Genomic DNA, 23,765 nt, shown 5'->3' with positions numbered 1-23,765 from the left:
TAGGAAATTGGTAGAGATAGTTGCAGTCCTCCAGAGTTTTTCTGGGCACAAGGGAACCGTAAAGAAAAACGGGGAGGGAAATGTCTCCTTGTGCTGCAGGTTTGAAGAGCTGTTGCATGTGGTAGCAGGGGTACAAAGGGCATTGTAAACAGCTAGCTAGGATAAGTCATGAATTCCAAGAATACTATAATCCAGACACGAGTGCTCTGTGGGAAAATCATGCTCTTTCTGCAAGAATCCAGCAGCCAGGTAAGACCACTGATTGGCAATTTGCAGGTTTATGTATTAAAGCTCTTGTGTGAATTTGGGCAGATGGATGAAGTGGAACCCAAAGTGTTCATAGTATAACTGATAGCCAGGTCAAAGTTATTGAGAACTATGGACTTTGCATTGGTCATTGGCAAAGAGCAGTGGTTATTTGCGGGGCTACTGAAAACTACGCTTCTCAAATGAAAGTGTTACACTGCAGAGTGTTGACTGCCTTTCTAGAATGTTATGCCTATCCTTAGAGAGAAAGCGCATACAACAGTAAGCAAAGGGTAGAGACTGGCTCTGATAGGATGGGCACTGTAATAAACTCGAACAAGCTCAAGACAAATATAGATCTAAGTAAGGGTGTCTAATGCAAGTTCACCCTCCTGAGGAGGTCGTGACTAGACTTTGAAATACAAAATTATTTTTGGTTTTGGATACAAGCCAAGGGTTTTTGGCACATTTGATATGATACCTTCCACTTCCCCATAAGCAGATATTTTTTACCAACTTTCCCTTGGGACCACTGCTGCTCCAAAGGTACACACAAATATCTCATACCCTGGAGCTTTGAGGGTCTGTCTGGGGTAGAATTGACAATCTTGTCACATGGGGTGAAAATGATCCAGGAGCACAGGAAAGAAACCGCAGTGTTCTCCAGCATGAAAAATCATAAAGCCTTAAATTGACGGGGAACAGATGCCAAACTAGGCTGATGAGATTAGTTATGTAGGACACATACTTGGTGACAAAGATGGCTGACCCCACTCCAGAAAGGTGAATGCTAATGCACAGCTGAACAGGACCTAAAATGAAAAGCTATTATGGAGATGAATGAGTTCATTTAGGTATCTAAGCAGAGTCACCCCCACACTTGTTACTTGCATCTCCCCAGAATTCAGGTTGTGGATGGTGCAGGTTAGCAGAGTGACAGCTAGTGTAAAAAAAAAAAAAAGCCGGCTATTTAGAAACAAGCTGTTGCAGAACCAGTGGTATTGAAATACTTTGGGATTAAGAACCGAGAATCCGAGTTAATGCGTGTTCATATGTGCTGGGGGTTGTCCTTCTGCAAAGTGATTGCCTGGTGGCATATGCTTCTAAAACCCAACAGAGCTACAATCTGCCTACGTGAGGTGGGGGGTGGAATGGACAGAGCTTACTAGGAAAACAAGGCCCCACCCCTCACTGAAGGGACAGGTGGTAGAGCCCAGAAATCATTTAACTGGGGGGGGGGGGGGAATGACACAAAGAATACAAACAACAGCATGGGGGTGTAGGTCACAGGCAAAACAAGGGATCCCGAGACAACACCCACTGCCTCAGAGTGTCCCGAGGGTTAGTGGATACTGCCCAAAAGGACCTTCATGGAGATGTGAGAACAATGGAGGGACGGCAAATTGGCCTTCAGGCTTCTGAAGGACCAGCCCATTTAGCTTCTCCCTCGGGGATTGCTGGCTGCATCTCTGGAGCCAGCGGCAGGAGGAGACTGAAGGTCTCAGGCCTCTCCCTGGCGCTGGCCCCAGAATGTGTAAACAAAAACGTGGGGAGAAGTGTGCCCAGAGCAGCTGTGAAACCGAGCAGTCACATGACCCCACTAACAGCAGTGTAATAACACCTTGTAAAGCACGGCTTAGTCACCAAGGGACAGCGCCAGAATGGTCAATGATAATGAGTCGCAAGTGGGTCCTTTCAGCCATTCTCTTGGACAGATCCATCCAAGCTCTTAACTCTGCCCAGCCAGTGGGCGCGTGGGGCTCGTAGAACAGGCTGTACAAACTGCAAAGACCTTGATTTATGTATTTTAATCTTTGGATTAAAGACACCCATGCTTAGTATTCCTAGGCTATTGCGGCACAACTCACTTTGCTTTATTAGAGACCAGTTCAGAGACGTAGGGGCGAGAGACAGTATCTACCTAGTGCCTCCAGCCCAGGAATGTGTCTGGCTTCCGTTATCCAGGAGCTGAGCACCTCACGCTCTCTAATGCATGTAACCTCCCCACACTGCTATAAGTCAGAGAACCAAGAGACTTGTGACAGGTACGGCAATTTCCTGTAATACCCTCGATGGCCTTATGGCACCACATACAATCCCAGATCACAACAATCCATAGAATCATAGAGCTGGAAAAGACCTCAGAAGGTCATCAAGACCAATCCCAACTAAATCAACCCAGCCAGGGCTTAGTCAAGCCAAGACTTAAACACCTCTAGGGATGGAGACTCCACTACTTCCCTAGGGAACCCATTCCAGTGCTTCACCCCCCCCTCCTAGTGAAATAGTTTTTCCTAATATCCAACCTGGACCTCTCCCACCGCAATTTGAGACCATTGCTCCTTGTTCTGCCATCTGTCACTACTGAGAACAGCCTCTCTCCATCCTCTTTGGAAGCTCCCTTCAGGAAGTTGAAGGCTGCTATCAAATCCCCCCTCACTCTTCTCTTCTGCAGACTAAACAGACCCAACTCCCTCAGCATCTTCTCATAGGTCATATGCTCCAGCCCCCTAATCATTTTGGTTGCCCTCTGCTGGACCCTCTCCAATGCGTCCACATCCTTTTTGTAGTGGGGGGCCCAGAACTGGACACACTACTCCAGAGCCGAATAAAGGGGAATAATCACATCTCTGGATCTGCTGGCAATGCTCCTCCTAATGCAACCTAATATGCCATTAGCCTTCTTGGCTACAAGGGCACAGTGTTGACTCATATCCAGCTTCTCATCCCCTGGAATCCCCAGGTCCTTTTCTGCAGACTACTACTTAACCGGTTGGTCCCCATCCTGTAACTATGCTTGGGATTCTTCCGTCCCAAGTGCAGGACTCTGCACTTGTCCTTGTTGAACCTCATCAGATTTCTTGTGGCCCAATCCTCCAATTTGTTTGTCACTCTGGACCCTATCTCTGCACCCAAGTGTATCTACCTCTCCCCCAACTTAGTGTCATCTGCAAACTTGCTGAAAGTACAATCCATCCCCTCATCCAGGTCATTAATAAAGATATTGAACAAAACTGGTCCTAGAACTGAACCTTGGGGCACTCTGCTAGAAACCGACCGCCATCCTGACATGGAGCCGTTGATCGCTACCCGCTGGGCCCGGCCTTCTAGCCATCTTTCTATCCATCTTACCGTCCATTTATCCACGTTCCATTAACTTGCTGGCAAGAATATTGTAGGAGACCATATCAAAAGTCTTGCTAAAGTCAAGGTATATCACATCCACTGACTTTCCCATGTCTACAGATCCAGTTACCTCATCGTAGAAGCTAATCAGATTGGTCAGGCACAACTTGCCCTTTGTGAATCCATGCTGACTATTCTTGATCACTTTCCCCTCTTCCAAGTGCCTCAAAATAATTCCTTATGGATCCCTTTCATGATTTTTCTAGGGACCGAGGTAAGACTGACTGGCCTATAGTTACCTGGTTCGTTCTTCTTCCCTTATTGGAAGATGGGCACTACATTTGTCTTTTTCCAATCATCTGGGATCTCTCCCGACCTCCACGACTTTTCAAAGATAATGGCCAAGGGCTCCTCAATGACACTTTCCAACTCCCTCCATACCCTTGGATGCATTAAGTCCGGACCCATGGATTTGTGTACGTTTAGCTTTTCTAAATAGTTCCTAACCTATTCTTTATCCACCAAGGACTGTCCATCTTCAACCCATCTTGTGTCACTTAGCGCATTAGTCTGGGAGCTGACCCTTGTCCATGAAGACAGAGGCAAAGAAAGCATTGAGTACATCAGCTTTCCCCACATCATCTGTCACTAGGTTACCTCCTTCATCCCGTAGGGGCCGCACACCCTCTCTGATCACCTTCTTCTTGTTAATATGCCTGTAGAAACCTTTCTTGTTATCTTTCACATCCTTTGCCAGTCGCAATTCCAATTCCATAAATGTAACTTTTTCCTGGGGGAGATGTGATGCTGCAGCCTCAGGCAGTATCTTTGGATGGACTGAGGGATGCCAGAGCCTGAGGCTGGAGCTGGAGTGACTGGAGCCAGGACCTTACGGTGAGTCCCTCCAGAAACCCTGGCGTGAATACAGGCGCAGTCTGCCCTCAACTTTGACTCTTATTCTACAGGGAACTGAAGCTCAGAGAGACCAAGGGCTGGATTTGTAAAGTTGTTTAGGCTCCCAATGCCCCCAGATTTCAGGACCTTTACAAATGTGGGCCTAAGTGACGTGCCCCAGGGCTGTGGCAGAGCAGGCAATTAAACCTCAGTCTCCAGAGTCCCAGGCAAGTGGTCTCATTAATGGACCTTCCTTCTGCTCCAGATGTAATAGCTGCAAAGAAGTAAATGCCAGGAAATTGGAGCAGAAGCCATATTACCGGCATGTCAAACAGTGGGCCTTTGACAAGGGGGAGGAAGAGGTAAGATTTCAGGTACAGTGATAACACTTCCTCAAGATGATACATTGGCACAGCTGTCTTTTGAGGGCTGGTCCTACAGAGTGAGGAAAACCTTCCAGCAAAGCGAGGACACTAGCTCTCTGTTTCTTGAGGATACGGATGTTGCTTAGGACAGTGCTCCTGAGCCAGGAGAACTCATAGACACCCACCCAGTCACCAACACTAAGAAATGCCAGGGGGAGTAGCAAACGCAACCTCCAATGCCACCTCCATCACAAGGTCCAAAATGCTGGCACTTCAGTCCCCATTCTGCCTCCTCTGGAAATGGCCAGTTGTACCTGCTCTCCACGATCCACAATTCCCACCCGCTTAAATAAACCAAGGTTGGTTTGATTGAGGAAATCCCAGTAAACAGAAGTTAAGCAGAGTAAACGAGCTCCAAGTCTGAGCAACAGATTAGTTTGTTCTTCTCTGGCTTAATCAACAGATTATTTTAATTACAGCAGAAGTCTCACATCTCAGCAATTGGCTAAGTAAGCCAATCAACCCACACCTATCACTTTCTAACATAGGTTTAGTAGGTGTCTCATTTGACTAATGTGAACTCTATAGCGCTCCATGGTTCCTTAGATTTACCTATTGGGTATTTTCATTGATGTGCACCGTGGCGCTAACTCCCTCAGATAGTTATGTGGTTAATGGCTTCTGATCCCCCAAACTGAGGGGCATTGTTCCCCAATTAGTGTTTGTGGTTGTAATTGACACATCGGCAGCCAAACATTCTTTTGATCTTCTACAAGGAGTGAGAATTGTCAAGTGCGTTTCCTATGTGTTGCTTGGCATTTCCCCAAAAGATAGCCACTCTCTCGTGTCCTAGTTATGAATAAAATCTCCTCTCCATTCTTTAAAATTCAAGGCCTATTACTAGCACCCTCATCTCGGTCAATCTCTTTCTTCACTCGGTGCCTGCTTTATCAGAGATCTCCTAGACACAAGTTTAAATAGGTCTCCCTTCTGTAATAATTACAATCCGTACTGGCCACTCAAAGCTCAGATTGTTGCATGCTCGTTTTCAAGCAGGGTTGGCTGATGGATGTTTAGCACAGCGGGGAGGGCTTGGAGTCCCGCTACCACGAGCGGAACTGTGCTGCTGCTGGCTAGAGTGGGACACGTTTCAGGAAACAGACTAATGTAGGCGTAGCCTTAGGAATGCCTTTGATTTGCCAGGTTTATCGCTCCACCTAGTATCTGGTTAGAAGCAGTATGATCCCATGGTTCTAAACTCCCCAAAAGCCAGGGCAAGGATATTTCTCTCTCCTTTTCTTCCAATCTGGGTGGCCTTCAGCAGATTCCCATCACAGCCAACATGCTGAAGGACAGAAACAACCTGCCAAGTGACCTAGAAAGACTAGAGCGGCAGAGGCCGCAGGCAAGGAGGGGATCGTCACTATTAATAAATGTTAAGACCTACCCCACAGAGAGGAAATAAACAGCAGAGATTCACAAACAGGGGCAGAGTAGGGGAGGAACATAAAAGCTCAGCTCTGTGAAGTTAGTTCATTTTCGTATTAAATGCCAGCAATGCCCCACTGTTATCTATATATTGGACAAACTGGACAGTCTCTACAGGAAAGAATCAATGGACACAAATCAGATATACATAAAGGGAACATACAGAAACCTGCTGGAGAACATGTCAATCTACCTAATCACTCTTTAAAACATCTTCAAGTGGCTGTCCTGTGTCAAACCAATTCTACTAGCCAAATACACAGAGGCATTGGAATTACAATTTATCCACAAATTCAATTCTCACTCTGATCGCCTACTCAATCGAGATAATGGATGGCTGGGACATTATCAACCTAACAATCAATGGAGGTGTCAACAGCGCTTTGTGTAGATTCTTGTGTTAGTACCCTTCCTATCTAATTGCTATCCTTTGATCCTTATCTGCTTCTTTTAACTATCCAGTCTTTAGGTGCTTACTGATTACCAGTTCTGCCTATCTGATTTTCCCTTTAATATTTTCATCCCCTCTGCTCCTTATTTTCCCCCCTCCCCTTCCCTTCTCCCCTATTTATTTTGGGTCTGCACATCCTAAACTCAAAACTCCGGTCATCTGAAGAAGTGGGTTGTGCCCACGAAAGCTCATGATCCCATCTACATGTTTTGTTAGTCTATAACGTGCTACCAGACTATTGGTTGTTTAAGTTTATCCTGTACAGACTAACTCGGCTACCCCTTCATTTTCATATGGTCTCCAAAGATGACTTGCAAAATGTCAGGAGCAGGGATGTTTCTTGCCCTCATTTGTCCATGTGTATATATCTCACAGATGATAGTGGTAATGTGCATCTTGTTTATCAAGCCTTGGTTTTTTGCATTAGAACTTAATCTCCTCTCTCCTGGTGGACTATATGGATGACTGGGGAGCTAATAAGTTTAAGCTTGAGGAATAAAAGAGATTAAACCTAACTGAGAATGGAAGTGATTTTTATTCAGGCTGTTTAATTCTCTAATCCACATTTTCAAAGTTAGATGCTGTGTGAGAGATTTTGAGCGGCACTATTACTATTACCCTTTTTGCCCTATAAATGTAAGGCTTTATTTTCCGAAAGATCCCCATCTAGACTGGCGCTTTTTTCCAGCAAAGCTCCGAGCTAGACAAAAGTGGCAGCCATGTTTATGCAAATGAAGCGGGGGGGGGATTTAAATCCCCGCTTCATTTGCAATTGTGATGTGTCTAATTTGCATCCCTCTTACAGAAAAGGGATGCAGTCTAGACACAGCCCAGAATTAAAATAAGATCATGTTTAGAGCACTGACTATCTCCATTGACTTCAGGCACTCAGGGCTGAGCCCAGGTGATCAAAGACCCTGCGGCTGGTTCAACATGGCTGAGACTTCCACAACAATGTATGTTGGGTTCATTGTGTTCATCTTCTGCTCTGGGAGGCTTGAGGGATTGTTTTTTTCAGAGGCGTTTTTCTCTGAAACCATACCAGAAAGGCCAGAAACACATTTGGGTTTTGTGCAAATGAAAGCCAGCATTCTCATGCACTGCTCAGAAGGTGGGGCTTAGAGGAAAAATGCCAATGACTGCATTATGGGAGCTGCCAGCGCTGAATTGTCTGGACATCTGTTTGGCTAAGACATGTGAAGGGAAAGGCTCTTCCTTGTAGGAATCAGCCCCCCTTTGTCTTTGGTTCAATTCACTTCTCTGGCCTCCTCCGCACACATTTGCACCAAATTAACAGAATTGGCTTTAATTCACCCCTCTTTGTTGGTTTTGTGTGAATCTGCATGTGGCCATTTATTATTCCTGAGTAGGAGGGTCTCAGTTTGATTTTGCTGATCAGAAATTGGAGAATGCTCTCTCTGACACTTGAGGGGGCAGATCCTCAGCTGGTGTGAAAACTCTTGTTAAGCCTTTTATCAGGATCACCACCAGTTCAGCAACCTATTGTACCAGGACCTCCGGGAGACCCGAAATCGCATTGCTTGGAACTTTTGTGATGCAGTGCAAAGGAACAACTGCCATCCATTTAAAAGTACACCATGGTAGGTATTTCAGAGCTCCCCTGCAAAAGAGCTTACCTTTAAAAATTGGTGGAGATCTAGGGGGAAATCATTGCCAAAAGCAAGGGTGAGGTTGTGTAACCCTTACTGGTGTTGGTGAACATGTAAACAAGTAGCTACATTAACCTAGTATAAGTAAGGGCTGTGCAAGCTAGCCTTAAATTACTACCACAGTCATTTGAGAGAGGGCTAGCTCAGTGGTTTGAGCATTGGCCTGCTAAACCTGGGTTGTGAGTTCAATCCTTGTGGAGGCCATTTGGGGCAAAAATTTGTCAGGGATGGTACTTGGTCCTGCTGTGAAGGCAGGGGACTGGACTCAATGAACTTTCAAGGTCCCTTCCAGTTCTAGGAGATAGGCAACCTCTGTTAATTTCTCTCTTTGGTACTGGCTTTGTGGAGGAATTGGAGCAGGGGATCTCAAACTCATGGGCCATCTATGGCAGGAACATTTTCGCAATCCAGCCTGGGGGAGACCAGATAGAGGGCAGGGTGTCTGTACCCATCCCCCAACCTTGCCCCTTCTTGCCACCGCCCCACCCACTCCCCTTCATTGCGCCGTGGGGAGTATGGGAGGCCCAATTGCTGCTGCTGTCCCACACCTAGCCCCCCCCCCCCAGTAATCCCCAAGGCTGCATCTCTCAGGGGAAAAGGTGCAATGAGGAGGAGAGGGTGGGGCAGGTAGGAGTGAGTGTTGAGTGTGGATCCCTTCCCCCAGGCTGCAGGGACAACTGAGCTAGACTGCAAAATTGCTCCAGCCATAGATGGCCTGTGGGCCGTGAATTTGAGAGCACTGACTTAGACAGCTAAACAGGGATACAAATAGACACAGATAGGAAGTCCTAAATAGTGCCGAAACCTTTATATGGTAATTCACCCAATGAGTTGCTGGGCCAACAGGTTTTCCTGTCAAATTTTGATAACTAGACTTGCTTCATTGTATTTGTGTACAAACTTGAGCCAAATACAGAAAATGGAAAAGATGGAAAATATCTTTTTTAGTCCTTATGTGTATGGGAGTCGGTTAGTATGAATTTTATCCTGAGAGGTCATGAGGAGGTGTAAATTAGTCTTTAACATTCACCAGTTCTGGGCAACCTCTGGCCCATGGGTGACTTGTGTCCCATCGAGGTTCCATATGTGGCCTGCACACCCTCTCTCTGCCCCATCCCTGCGCCTATTGCTCACTGGGGGCCCTGCATTTACCTGCTCATCCCATTCCCTCCCAGCACTTCTGGAACACCATAAATTGGCTGATTCGTGCCCCGTCCCCACTCGTCCCTGGAGCTTGATCGCCACAAATCAGCAGCCAATTCATGGGGCTCTGGAAGTGCTGGGAGGGAGTGGGAGGAACAGGAATGGGATGTGCTTGGGAGAGGAGATGGGGGAAGAGGCCAGGCAGGGATTTGCTATTGTAAAGTAAGTGTAAATGTTTCTTTTTTTCTAATTTGAAGCTGATGACAGTTCTATTAATATATGGATAATTAAAGCATTTCTACTTGTTTTGAAATATTTAGCAGGCCACGTATTTAATCATATTCTTGGGGTCATGGTTAGTGTGCACATCTGATTACAATCTTGAGTGACTCTCCTTTGCCTCAGTGGGCCACATATGGCCCATTCACTAGCTTTGATTGCCCTTTGCTGATCTACACCACCTTAGATCCTGTTTTGCCACTTTGCCTCTCTGTCCCCCAAAACTTAGGTTGACCTTGGTACATTGCTCAGGGCTGTGAAAAATGTCATGCCCCATGCACCATAGTTAGGTCGACCTAAACTTGGCTGTGGATACAGATGGTCAATGGAAGAACTCTTCTCTTTTGATTTAGCTATTGCCTCTTGGAGAGGTGGAGTACTTACATCAATGGGAAAACCCTTCCGTCTCTGTAACCACAATCTACACTACAGCGGCACAGCTGCCATGCTGCCGCTGTGCTATTGTAGCACTAGCATACTCTAACGAGAGCCTAACTTACAGACATGCCGATGCTACAGCAATGGTGCAACTGGATTGCTGTAGGGTAGGCCCTTCATGCATCAGCAGTTTGGTTTGATCCATTGACATAGTTAATCCATCTCTACAAGACAGGATAGCTAGGTCAACAGAAGAATTCCTCTACACTACACCTAATTGATGGCCGAGGGGTAAAATGTTCTCAGTCCTGAGCCCTCTGTTGAGATTGTTCTTCGACAATGCAAATAGCCCTTAGACAGATTAAATTTTTGTGCACTTGTTTTAAATGACCCAGTAAAACTGCTGAATGATTCTGCTCTGCTTTCACTGGTGCATAATTACTGGTCTGCCGCCGAATTCCATGCCGTTCAGACCTGTAATTCATCAGTGCCTTACGGCATAGTCCAAGTCCGTGGCATCTCATAACACACGTGGCTACCTTCAGATAGAATCCTAGAGCTGGAAGGGACCTTGAGAGGTTGAGTCTAATCTCCTGCCCTCATGGCAGGACCAAGCACTGTCTAGATCATCCCTGACAGGTGTCTGCTGAATTTGTTAATGCTGGTACGGTAACTTGGGAATATTAAGGGTTATAACTTAAACAGTATTATCTAGTAACCCAAAGGCTACACCAAATAGCTGAGGCGATTAGGTGCCAGCTCATACCAATGTACCCATGTCTCCAACGTTATAAACAAATAGTTGGAAACATTCTGGCTCACCTGTGTTAGCATTGTTAAAACAAGCATTAGACTTACGCATTCCATAGAGTCTAAACATGATCTTTGAGTTGCTGCAGGCATGAATCTCCTTAACAGTTGTCAGATATTTGAACACTTGGGCTACGTCTAGACCGGCATCCTCTTCCGCAAAAGCATTTTTTGCGGAAAAGCGTCCGTGTCAATCTAGACGTGCTTTTGCACAAAAAAGCCCCAGAAAAGTGGCTGATTTTCCGGAAAAACTGGCCAGTCTAGACACAGCCTTGCATTGTGAGCACCTCTCTGTAAATCACCAGACAACTGTGAGACATTAACTAGTGTAAAATGCTGGTCTCCAAACAAAGGTCCTGCCTAAAATGGAAGACCCATCAATACCAAACACGTTATTGTGGAAGAGAAGACGACAAAAGTCTCTGTTCCTTACTCTCATCTCCACCTCTTCCCTGCCCCATGAAGATGAATCATGCAAGTGAATTCTCCCTTCAGCTGAGTTTATAGCTCAAAACACAAAGGGGAGAAGGAATAAATCTAACAAGAAGGAACTCCATCTCTGTGCTGCTTGTACTCTGAGGGGCAAGGTTTTCTAGGCATCAGTAAGAGAACCCCAGTGCTTAGCTAGGGTTAGCCTTAATGGGCAGATTTAAAAAAAGCAGCTATCACATTTTGCAATTTAAGACTGGATCGTGTGTGTGTGTGTGTGTGTGTGTGTGTTCAGCCATCTTAATCTTGCAAATAACATTTATTTAGTATAGGATGGACTGGCTACAACCATTGTCTTTGGTGTGATCTACAATGCAATTGAGTTAGGTTAAGTGACTTGTCCTTGTCTTTGTCCATGTTAAGGATATTTCAGTGCATGATGAGTTTACACTTGATAACTGGAGGTGAAATCTAAATAGAACTCTAAGCCAATTTGGGTTTGCACCCTGGTTCCTAACACTCCATCCTGAGATTGGCACTCATGTTCTCCTGAGCCACTGAAAGACAGCTTGGCCACATACAGCCTTCATCTCTGCTTCATCCAATTTAATGGGGTACAAGACATGGATCTCCAAGAGTCATCAAGAGATGAGCAAGAAGGGGAAGAGACATGAAGTGACACTGCATTTCATTCCTTCCCCGCAGCAACTCCTCATATCCTAGCTGTAGGGATTCCCTTCCACACAATTCCACCCCTCAGCTGTTCCAATCCTGAGACCCCACAGCTTTGCCAATGTACCAGGGGTCTGAGCTGCAGCACTTTTTCATTCCAGGTGTGGCAATGCATTTCAGGGCCCAGCCCATGCAGTCTTGCCAATAATGGCAACAGTGCTAGTCTCCGACTGGAGAGAACAGAAAGAAAGGGAAAATAAAACCCATGGTGGCTTCACCCAGAGCATAAGCTCTCCAGAGCAGATACTTTCATTCTGTCTTTTGTTCAGGGCTGAGCACACTGCCAGCACTTTTAAGGATCATGACACACAGCTATTCTGATGGAAGAACTCTGGGTACAATTCCAGTTGGAGAAATCTTCAATCAGTTGGATTATTGGAGATGAAGGAGGTAAATGGTCCAGGAAACCAGAGCTGGGACCAAGATGGCACTTAAGTAGATCCATTCATGTTTAGGAGGTAGTTGAAATGGGATGAGAGAGGGCACTTCCATTGGCACATCGTTATCCTATTGCACACCAAGTAAACCCCTACTACGTGGTAATAGAAAAAACATAAAAAGTTTATTATGGAATTAGTGTAAAAATCCATGCACATCCCAAGCAGAGAGCTGGAGGAGTTAGAACCTGAGGAACATAACTTACAGGAGGGAGCTCCATTTGGAAGAGCCCTTTTGGCTCCAAATGGGGGGTGATTCAAACAGAAAAGCTCCCCTTTGTTCCTTGCTACACCACATCAATTTGACCCATTCCCTGACCAACCCCAGAAAAAGCACTCTTCGGGGATCTAAATATTGCTCGGCTTTGTCACTTAATTGACCTGTACCTTGGCAAACAGGAGGCAAAACACTGAGTGGTGCTTGTGAAGTTCCTGGCTGCTGCTGATGTTTTCACTTTGTTTTCCGTTTCTTTGTGGGTCTAACATCCTCATTGACCTCATCAGCTGCCTTCTCTCCCCCTAAGCTTGGAGTCTGCAGCAGTGAAGGACACAATTTCTGTGCCACGGCCCAGGCCCAGAGACACCTCTCCACGTGATGAGGAGTCCATGCTGTCTCTGCATCCGCTAGAAAAGATCAGAAGGGAGCAATTCATCTGCATCAGTAGAGGAACCAGACAGATTGTTGATTCTGTCCTCCCGCCATCTCCCACATGAGTTTTTGTTAAGCTATAAGGCCCAGTAGAATGAAAGGCTTATAGGGGAGATTGGAACGAGACAGACTTCCCTCACCCAGCTCTGCCAATACACATTTATCCAGATCTGCAGCATCTCTCCTGGGTTCCCACCCTACAACTGCACCTCACTCTGGCCCTGCAAACATCCCTCTGGCTATTCCAGTTTCAAGCCTCTTCTGAGTGGAGAATGTCAGCCATACCAGACTGGGAGGAAGGGAAAGATCAAACCCTGCTGCTGTTTCGTGGCTGTGCCCAGGGCCTGGGGCAGGAGAGCATTTCTGCCATCCTGGCCTATCAACAGCTTACAGCTGCTATGGTTTAACAGTGCAGCAGGCCAGGAAAACTACATGGATAAAATCATGGTCACAGGGCGACTGTTGAAAACCCAGAAGAAAAACAGACCAGGGGAGGAAGACTGAGCTGGCCACAACGTCAAGCAAAAATTGACGGGCAAGTGAAAAGGCAATGCAAATTCATAGTGGGCACAGAAGGCAAGGAAAAGTTAATAAGAGAAATCTTGCAGAGCATCGGTTTCAATGCTGGCTCGGCTGAGAATGGCTATCAAGTGACTGTAAGGTGCAGGTCTAGAAATCACTAAATTCTGTTTCCTAAATTTGATGACCAGTTAATTTGCTTTGCAATTAATCACTTGAGGCAGAAATATCTCAGATAGCAACAACGTTGTACGTAGAGCAACTTTCATTGGACGATCTGGGTAGAGGTAAGTAAATGTTACCTTCGTTTCGCAGATGGGGGAAGCCAAAGCATGGAGAAACTAGGGCCCAGATCCTCGAAGGAGCCTAACTCCTACTGATGGGAATAAAGTGCTTAAATGCCTCTGCCTCCGTGATTTAGCATTCAATCAGTGTCAGAGACAAGAATAGAACTCAGGATATGTCTACACTGCATGCTTATTTTGAGATAAGCTAGTTCAGAATAATTATTCCAGAATAGCTTATCTCAAAATAGCATGTCTACACTGCAGGGAAGCCTCAAAATTAGTCCAAGGCAGGCTTCCCTAATGTAGACGTGCTATCTCGATTTAGAGCCCCAGGAAGCACTGGGAGGAAAAATTTAGAATGGCCCTGGTGAGGGGCTATATCGAAAGAGCAGCAGTGGAGCGTCTACACATGCCTTATTTCAAAATAGGCGTTATTCCTCGTAGAATGAGGTTTACAAATTTTGGAACAAGCCGTCCATTATTTTGAAATAACGGAATTGCTGTGTCGATGCTCACATTGTTGTTTCGAAATAACGTTAGTTATCTCGAAATAACGGTGCACTGTAGACGCATCCTCAGAATCCTGACTCCTAGTCAGTTGCGCTAACCATTGTTTTCTTGTATCATGAAGACAACCTCATGATAAGCACGAAAGGGTTCACTGCGGTTCAAATCACTGCTGAAATGCAGACCATAAGCCCTTAACTAAAACAAGAGCTGTAGTCCTCCTTCCCATGAGGTCTGAGACCGTGACCCCAACTTCCCTTACCTTTGTTTAGTTTCATGACACAGAGCTGGATCTTGTCCAGGTAGAGGATGTAATGCTTGAGGGTATACTGAATTGGGGTGAGGCCAGGAATGGACTCCACTGCTTCATCTGCCATAAATGCTGCAGCCTCTGGTGCTCCTGCAGCTAGAATTGCTAAGGGGGAAGAGTGGCAGGTGCTGAGCAGAGATAAGGAAGGGGTTGGGGTTAGGAGGGGGAGACACCGGGCAGCCTGGTATGACCGCAACTGTCACTAGAGTGTCTTAGAAAAACAGGCCACTTCCCCCTACCCTGTCCGAGCTCTCAGAATGCCTGGAAACTGAGACTTCTGACCCTACTTTCTAGGATGCAGCAAGGAAATGGAGCCCAAAAGGCTGCATCCAACCTGCATTCCCAGCAGAGCTGTGACTGAACCAGAACCCCGAGTGTCTGAACAGTCATGAATTTGGGAGGAAAGGGGGACTGAAATGAGGACTGCAATTTTGCAGTTTGAGCCTGTCTCTAATTCCCCCACATGTGACTGTGCCCGTCTTCCTAGGGATACTGGTTAATTGAAAAGTCGAGTAGCCTCATGAATTCTTATTGGTTAGTCGACTATTTGATATTCCCCGGGGGCAGGGCTGGCAGCCAGTGCGCTCCAGCCCCACTCCTGAGGCGTCCCCTGCCACTCCACACAGGATGCCAGGCAGGAGCTGGTCCATAAGGAGAGCCAGTTTAAAAACCAGCTCCCCTCACAGACCTGCTGCCTGTCACCCTGTGCTGCTCTGCAGCAGCCCCTCTCTGGGGGAGGGAGAGGGAAATGCGTGTAGTCTCTAGCATTAACCTATAAGCTTTTGCTTAGCGGATAATCGACTACACTATTATCCCTACGTTTTACACACACACACACGGAAGCATACTGAGCCAGAGACCTAGCCATATCCCTTCAAATGCAGGTGCCATCCCATGCAAGCCCAGATGCTTTTGATTTGCTGCTCCTGCTAGTCACAGCAGCAAGCTCATGCAAAGGTCTCCTCTCCAAGGTTTTGGTTAGAACTGGCCATTGGAAACAAGAACTGGGAGTTGCAGATGTGGGCGCTTTCGCTCTCCTTTCCCCAGTGCTCAGTTCTAGGGCCAATACAGCCTCCCAGAAGTGTTTAGCATCCAGGAAAGATGAGCACTTCGGATCCCACTGTTACGAGCACCATTTGGGTGGTGCTATTTACAGAGTGCTGTGAAAAATTATGAACTACCTTTCCATTTTATTTATCGGTATAGTCAGGCCCTATCCCTCTTGGATTTATACCCTCCCTCTCACAATGCCTTACCTGAAGCTGTGGCTGGTCCCACAGCCTTCAGCCGGCTCAGTTCAGTAATGGCAGCTGCCACATCTGGAAGGAGCTGGAAAGCTTTCCTTGTACAGCTCTCCACTGTTTCACTGGAGTTAGTGGCCACCAACTGCTGCAGACGAGGACGAAACTTTCCCCGCTAGAGGAGAGAAGAGAAGAGAGGACATTGCTACCTGAGGACCTCAGCTTCTTCGCTCTACAAGTGAGTACAGCTCACTGCCAGAGGACAAAGTCTGTACTTGACGGGCACCGGCAACTGTGCCTTTATAAAGGATTCAGTATCCTGTGTCCATGGTTCCTTCCCATATGGTGGAAAGAGTACGATGAGTTCTTCCAGGGTTATTACTTTTTAGCAGAGGTTCCCAAGCCACGGTCTGTGGGCCACCAGTGATCCAGAGGCAGAGTCCTTCCTGGCATTTTCCAGGTTGAGATGTTTTGGGATTGGAAGGAAGACAACCCAGGAGGGGATCATTATCCTCAAGCATAGTCCAAAGAAGGAAAGAGCTGTATGACTATTGAAAAGGAGACGGCCAAGTGGGCTGAGGCTCAGAACTGAGGCTCTGGGGGACGACAAGGTGTTGCGTGACCTTATGAAAAAAAAATTTCCAGCAACATTTGGTTTTGTTGGAGAGTGGGATTTACAACTTCCTCACCCACAGTCTGAGCACATCGCTCCCAGCTCCTTCCATCGCTTCAGGGGTTTCCTCTTCTATTCCTAAGCATGTGCTCCTCTGACCACCCTTTCAAGCCTCTGTTCCATTACAACACCACTAGTCTCTTCCTTTAGTTTCCACCATCTCCTCCACCTTGCCCCCTACCTTCTTCCTGCTCCTCTCCTTCCTTGGACTTTTCTCCCCACCCCTCCTCCTGTGAGTCAACAGCCCATGCAATGTATTATGCAGCAGGGAGCCCGCCTCCTTGTTTGTAAAGAGTTGTGTACAGTATTAATGTTACATATATATCTGACTGAAATAATAGTTCCTCTATTTTAGTGGAAACACACGCACAGCTCTATTATGCTAGTGAGAGGAAAATTACCAAGCTGTGTGAAATGTAAAAATTAAACAAACAGGACACCTCGGATTAAAAAATATTCCTGCTCTGATATTCTAAGATGTTATTACTGAGGCAAACAGTATAACTTTTAAATAAGGGGGGTCAAATCCCCAGACTCAAAAGGTGAGGAGGCTGCTACCTGGCATAGTGTCACTGTACCCTCTCCACTGTAAGATCCTGTGTAGAAGACATAGCCTGAGCAACTGCATGTGGCAGAAAAGTCACATGCTTCTGTGATCCCAGACTACTGGGTCAATCCCTTAGGGCTGAGGGTAGCTGACTGCAATTACAGCAAGCCTGAGGCTCCTATAAGTTGTCAGGGCCCACAATAACCCCTCAATTAAGGAGTCACAAAGGCAGAATAAAGATGCCATTGCCCCTCCCGCTGTCTTACATCACGCATGGTTCAGAAAGAGCAGAGGATTTGACTGGATTTTTTTTTTCCTTAACAGCAACACCTTTAAAATAGGAACAGCAGAATTAAATAGATGCCAACTACAGAGGCCTTAAGGCTGACAGCATCAGACTCTTACCACATATGTTTAAAAAAAAAATCAATATAATCATCAGAGTTCAAAACCACCAGTAATTGAAAATGTTACAGACCTCAAGGCTCTGAGGCTATGACTACACTATAGAGCTTAAAGTGGCACTGGTGCAGCTGCACTACTGTAAGCTCTCCAATGTAGTTGCTCTATGGCTCGTGAGTTTAATTTTTCCAGTCCCTGCAAGTCTTGGTAGCAATTCTCTCACTGACACCGTGCCGGTGCTTAAATTGGCATACGTTATGTCTTTCAAGGGGATGTTTAATTCACACAGTCAAGCAACATCACTTCTGCCAATTTAAGCTGCAATGTAGCCTTAGACCCTCCCTGCCACTACACACACTTTGATTGTATGGCTGAAATGTTACATACAATGATTCACCTGGGAAAGCTACTTACTGCTAGTTTCCATTCCATGAGTTTCACTACTTCAGCCCGTGTCAGATATTTTTCTTTCCTCCCTGCAATAGCAACTGGCAGCTCCTCCTGATACCTGAAACAAAAATCCGTTGGTAGACAGAGTCAAAATATTTTCTTGAACCCAGATGTTCATGCTGCTGGAGTTGCAGCTGGTACTGACAGAGCACTGCTGTGAGGAAGCTCATGCTCTGGAAGACCCGGCTGTTACTAATGGAGTTGGGTTGGCAGGGATTTTACACTGAACCGTGCACCTCCTCATACCATAGAGTACAAAAGAAGCCATATTAAATGCTGGAAGATTTACCACTTATCCAACTCGGCAAGTTTTTTCTGCTTGCCTCCTTTGGCTTTGAGTACATCCCAGTAGACACCAAATACTGTCCTCCAGTAGATGGGGTCTTCACAATCATACAACCCTCCTCTTGGTGGCATGTTTCAGAGCTCTGGGACACAAAGATCTACAAGAGAAAGATAAACAAAACTGATGCTTGTAGAAATACAGGGCAGAGACCTTACGGGAAGAAAATGCTGATTCTTGTGTCTGCAAACCCCAAATCCTTCCTCTTCACCTCTTTCACTTTCTATTGGCCCTGTCCGCTTTCTCTCTCCTCTCTCTACTCCTAGCTCTTCACCCACCCTGCTCTTCAGCAGGCCTCTACACCTCTTCACACCTATGGTCCTAAGGCATGGCCTCTAAGCCTGGCTCTCTGCACCCAGGGAATTTGCAACTTTCCTTGATCCATATAAACAACCCCACCCCACATGTCTCTATTTCCCTGCAACACCCTGGGCCTGCTCCTGTCCACTAGTTCCCTTTGCCTTCCAGACCCCCACTCCATGTCCCTGCCCTCCATTTCCCTCCAGTCAGCTCCGTGACCCTTCCATAACCCAGCCCCCTCACCCCCCCAGATCCCCCATCTCAGCCTCCTACTTCATCTCCCTGCCTCCACTTCACCCCCAGCCCCCTGACCCTTTCTGGCTCCCTCCATCTCCCCAGCCCCTGCTAGTCCCCCTTTCTCGCCCCCTCGAGCCCCGCCCTCACGACATCCCCCTGCTCCCTCCCCCTCCATCCTGCCCCTCCGAGCCCCGCCCTCACGACATCCCCTGCTCCCTCCCCCTCCATCCTGCCCCTCCGAGCTCCCCCGAGCCCCGCCCTCACGACATCCCCCTGCTCCCTCCCCCTCCATCCTGCCCCTCCGAGCCCCCCCGAGCCCCGCCCTCACGACAGCCCCCTGCTCCCTCCCCCTCCATCCTGCCCCTCCGAGCCCCCCCGAGCCCCGCCCTCACGACATCCCCCTGCTCCCTCCCCCTCCATCCTGCCCCTCCGAGCCCCGCCCTCACGACATCCCCCTGCTCCCTCCCCCTCCATCCTGCCCCTCCGAGCCCCCCCGAGCCCCGCCCTCACGACAGCCCCCTGCTCCCTCCCCCTCCATCCTGCCCCTCCGAGCCCCCCCGAGCCCCGCCCTCACGACATCCCCCTGCTCCCTCCCCCTCCATCCTGCCCCTCCGAGCCCCGCCCTCACGACATCCCCTGCTCCCTCCCCCTCCATCCTGCCCCTCCGAGCCCCCCCGAGCCCCGCCCTCACGACATCCCCCTGCTCCCTCCCCCTCCATCCTGCCCCTCCGAGCCCCCCCTCACGACATCCCCCTGCTCCCTCCCCCTCCATCCTGCCCCTCCGAGCCCCGCCCTCACGACATCCCCCTGCTCCCTCCCCCTCCATCCTGCCCCTCCGAGCCCCCCCTCACGACATCCCCCTGCTCCCTCCCCCTCCATCCTGCCCCTCCGAGCCCCGCCCTCACGACATCCCCCTGCTCCCTCCCCCTCCATCCTGCCCCTCCGAGCCCCCCCTCACGACATCCCCTGCTCCCTCCTCCTCCATCCTGCCCCTCCGAGCCCCCCCGAGCCCCGCCCTCACGACATCCCCCTGCTCCCTCCCCCTCCATCCTGCCCCTCCGAGCCCCCCCGAGCCCCGCCCTCACGACAGCCCCCTGCTCCCTCCCCCTCCATCCTGCCCCTCCGAGCCCCCCCGAGCCCCGCCCTCACGACATCCCCCTGCTCCCTCCCCCTCCATCCTGCCCCTCCGAGCCCCGCCCTCACGACATCCCCTGCTCCCTCCCCCTCCATCCTGCCCCTCCGAGCCCCCCCGAGCCCCGCCCTCACGACATCCCCCTGCTCCCTCCCCCTCCATCCTGCCCCTCCGAGCCCCGCCCTCACGACATCCCCCTGCTCCCTCCCCCTCCATCCTGCCCCTCCGAGCCCCCCCTCACGACATCCCCCTGCTCCCTCCCCCTCCATCCTGCCCCTCCGAGCCCCGCCCTCACGACATCCCCCTGCTCCCTCCCCCTCCATCCTGCCCCTCCGAGCCCCCCCTCACGACATCCCCTGCTCCCTCCTCCTCCATCCTGCCCCTCCGAGCCCCGCCCTCACGACATCCCCCTGCTCCCTCCCCCTCCATCCTGCCCCCTCATTCCCTCCCCCTCCGAGCCCCCCACTCTCGCCCCGCCCCCTCCCCTCGCCCCCCAGACGCGTTCAGCCCCCCCCGCTCTCACCCTCCCAGCGCCCGCCCCCTCTCACCGGCCCGGCCCCGCCGGAAGTCCCGCGGGCTGCGGGCGGGGCGGAGGCGGGCCGGCCGGGCTGTCGCAGTGCGAGGCCGCTGGGATCCGGCCGGGCCCGCTCGGCAGCGCTGCGGCATGAAGGGGAAGGAGGAGAAGGAGAGCGGCGGCCCGGGGCTGGGCGGCGGCTCCGGCGGCGGGGGGCCGGGCGGGGGGCCCCGGGGGGGCGCGGCGGCCGGGCTGGGCGGGGGCAGCCCCGAGAAGAGCCACAGCGCCCAGGAGCACAAGGAGCAGGGCAACCGGCTCTTCGTCAGCCGCAAGTACCCCGAGGCGGCCGCCTGCTACGGCCGCGCCATCGTGAGTGGGGGGCCGCCGGGGGGAGGGGGGGTGTCGGGAGGGGGCGGGCCGGGGGGGCTGTCGGGCGGAGGTGGGGGGTGTCGCGAGGGGGCGGGCCGGGGGGGCTGTCGGGCGGAGGTGGGGGTGTCGCGAGGGGGCAGGCCGGGGGGGCTGTCGGGCGGAGGTGGGGGGTGTCGCGAGGGGGCGGGCCGGGGGGGCTGTCGGGCGGAGGTGGGGGGTGTCGCGAGGGGGCGGGCCGGGGGGGCTGTCGGGCGGAGGTGGGGGGTGTCGCGAGGGGGCGGGCCGGGGGGGCTGTCGGGCGGAGGTGGGGGGTGTCGCGAGGGGGCGGGCCGGGGGGGGCTGTCGGGAGGAGGTGGGGGGTGTCGCGAGGGGGCGGGCCGGGGGGGCTGTCGGGCGGAGGTGGGGGGTGTCGCGAGGGGGCGGGCCGGGGGGGCTGTCGGGAGGAGGTGGGGGGTGTCGCGAGGGGGCGGGCCGGGGGGGGCTGTCGGGAGGAGGTGGGGGGTGTCGCGAGGGGGCGGGCCGGGGGGGCTGTCGGGAGGAGGTGGGGGGTGTCGCGAGGGGGCGGGCCGGGGGGGCTGTCGGGAGGAGGTGGGGGGTGTCGCGAGGGGGCGGGCCGGGGGGGCTGTCGGGAGGAGGGGGGGGGTGTCTGCGGCCCGGCGGGCGGAGCGGGGCTACAGGACCCTGCTGAGGCCTAGCTCGGAGCTGGGCGGCGCTGCTGGGGAGGGCTGCCCCCCACCGCAAGGGAGAGCCTGTGGGGCTGGGGGGGGCTGAGCTGTCTGGGGGGGCAGTTCCCCTCCGGGGGCGGCGGCTGGGCGGGTTCGCCCCGCATGGGCCGTGCTGCAGGACTCAGTTCCTGCCTTAGCGCTTCTGTCTCCTCCTCACCCCCGCCCGGCTTTGGAAGGATCCAGGCTCCTGTCCCTGCTTCCCCGCAGGCCTCCTCCCTCCCCCCCCTTGCTGTGTTGGTGACAGGGTCTCCTGGGAACAGGTGGCCTGGAGAATGTTTCCCACTCCGGCACACGCAGCCTCTGGATGGGGGCCCAGACTGCTGTCAGCAGCCCACTCGCCATTCAGTGTGGGGAGGGTCAGAGAGACCCTGTCAATCTCTTACCGAAACTGGCAGCAAAAGCAAACAGCTGGGGACGTTGGAAGGTGTATGTGATGCTGAATGGGGTTGCACAGGACACTGGTGATCTCCTAGTCTCTCCACAAAGCACCATATGGGATCTTTAGCCTTACAACTGAAGTACTTGTCAATAGAGCCTTGGTTTCCACTCCCATATCCACTAGGTATGGGCAGGGAGGATCTTAGTTTAAAATGTCATCCAAAGGACTTATTCTACATAATACTGCACTGCGCTGCTAGTGAGCTCTGGCTAGGGCAGCACTTAAACTTGGGATGTGGTCCAGATTACAGGTTTACCAGCAAAGCCATAATCTAGGACTTTCCTGACTATAGCTTTTGGGGATTTGGGTTCCTAAGGGTATGTCCTTTTGGGAATAAAATTCTTTGCTTCTAACATGGCTCTCCCATGGGGATTGTTTTCTCTCTGGCTCTGCAGAACTGAGTTGCACATAGGGCATGCTAATGTTCAGTGATTACTGTTTGGGATGCTTTTCTACTAGGTCTGGCATAGTCTCTGTGCCCCACCTGGTATTTAGCTGAGTCAAGTATTTCCTCTGTTTCGTTAGGAAGATAGCATTACAAAAGCCAGTTTGTGTAGTCTGGCTATTCTATGTTTACTTACACATCCTAAACAAATCTCTGCTCTGTGTTGTCTGTAATACACTCTTCATTTGGGTGACTTTCACCATCTAGCCTGTCTCAATGTAGGATTCATGGTTTTTGTAGTTGGCTATTGTGGTATTGCTTCTTAAGTGTATATTTGTATCTCAACCTGGCTGCTGGTTCATGGTAACTACTAACGCTTGTTAGCTGGTCCATCTTGATAATAGGGGCTGCTGGACTCAGCACGAGCCGGGACTGAGCAGTCCTATAGACTAATTGTGTAGTCTATACAAATTCTGATTAGCTTGGTAACCACAATGTAATATTCCTAGTTGATGAACTTTTAAACAACATACCTTTAGAAAATAGCTAATGGAAATGTACTGGGCAAGATTATGCATCATAAGACTCTTCATTGCTCTAGAAATCCAGGAGTGATCACTTAGCTCTAAGGATATGCTGATTAACATCACTTGTATGCATTTACTGAACAAGCTGTGGTCTGAGAAGTAGTCTAGAACCTTGAAAACTTGGGTTCAGGTTTTGAGTCAGAAGCGAAAATGTGCGTTGGTCTCTTCAGAATCCCCTGTGGATGTTTGTTCACATCATCAAATCACTGCGAAGTGAAGAAATCCAAAACTTGAATAACTGGGGGAGGGGGTAGGTCAAGATTGCAACTCGCCAGTGGAGCTGAGCCAGAGACCCAGGACCAGAATAGCAGGCGCCGCAGGTCAGGACGGTGGTGCGTTATCAGGATAAGTGGAAGTCCAGGGCTAGAACACCGAGGAGCTCATGTGGCAAGGAATGTGGTGAACTGGCAAAACAAGGAGGAAGGATTGGAACTGTCCATGGTGCAGCACATCAAGAAGTGCATTGGCATTTTGTATTTGAAGGCCCAGGGTCTAGGTGACAGAGGTCAGGGTTCTACAGCACTGGCAGAGCTGTGTGGGGGAAGTATGCACTGTTCCAATTTTCATGAGCAAAATAGTTATGCAGTTTAAAATAATTCAGGTCAAGGATTGGGCCTGCACCCAATTACACGTTGCAGGATTTCTGAGCAAAACTGTCCTTTGTGGGCCTATCTCACCTTGTCTGCTGAATAATGAGGAGT

General features: G+C 50.2%; 2 protein-coding genes across 5 annotated transcripts in view; one reads left to right on the top strand and one right to left on the bottom strand.

Annotated features, from left to right (window-relative positions):
- The first annotated feature begins 233 nt into the window (after positions 1-233).
- Positions 234-23,765, top strand: part of STUB1 (STIP1 homology and U-box containing protein 1) — a 31,158-nt gene continuing 7,626 nt past the window's right edge. Inside the window, exon 1 of one of the 2 annotated variants that reach the window (XM_075899203.1) lies at positions 234-249. Coding sequence is in view for 1 of the 2 variants with exons in the window: in XM_075899202.1 (XP_075755317.1) it covers positions 20,710-20,928 (219 nt within the window). In the remaining variant the exon portion in view is untranslated. Of the gene's footprint in view, positions 250-20,709; positions 20,929-23,765 lie in introns of those variants that run through there. The other variant, XM_075899202.1, reaches the window with a different exon arrangement.
- LOC102443902 (uncharacterized) lies at positions 12,552-20,730 on the bottom strand. 3 transcript variants are annotated; one of them, XM_075899208.1, is made up of 6 exons: positions 20,594-20,730; positions 18,323-18,476; positions 17,998-18,091; positions 15,977-16,136; positions 14,673-14,825; positions 12,552-13,072 (listed from the first exon to the last, which is right to left on the bottom strand). In XM_075899208.1, exons 2-6 carry the CDS (start codon positions 18,448-18,450, stop codon positions 12,900-12,902), a joined length of 708 nt encoding a protein of 235 aa, XP_075755323.1. In that variant the 5' UTR covers positions 18,451-18,476; positions 20,594-20,730; the 3' UTR covers positions 12,552-12,899. The 3 variants fall into 3 exon arrangements, with proteins under 3 accessions (XP_075755323.1, XP_075755322.1, XP_075755324.1); XM_075899207.1 differs by having other exon boundaries at positions 20,569-20,707; XM_075899209.1 differs by lacking the exon at positions 20,594-20,730 and adding an exon at positions 13,919-13,989 and having other exon boundaries at positions 12,942-13,072; positions 18,323-18,885.

This window comes from Pelodiscus sinensis, chromosome 16 (assembly GCF_049634645.1).
Source record: "Pelodiscus sinensis isolate JC-2024 chromosome 16, ASM4963464v1, whole genome shotgun sequence".
Lineage (NCBI taxonomy): Eukaryota > Metazoa > Chordata > Testudines > Trionychidae > Pelodiscus > Pelodiscus sinensis.
This window is presented reverse-complemented; position numbering and strand designations above follow the sequence as displayed.

Bases quoted from the DNA above. Each gene is read 5' to 3' on its own strand.
- LOC102443902 (XM_075899208.1), bottom strand. From the start codon at position 18,450: ATGCCACCAAGAGGAGGGTTGTATGATTGTGAAGACCCCATCTACTGG. The intron at 18,092-18,322 runs GTAAATCTTCCA...TTTTTGTTTCAG, and splicing joins CTTGCCGAGTTGGATAAGTG to GTATCAGGAGGAGCTGCCAG. The intron at 14,826-15,976 runs GTAAGGCATTGT...CTTCCCCCTTAG, and splicing joins GGGACCAGCCACAGCTTCAG to CAATTCTAGCTGCAGGAGCA.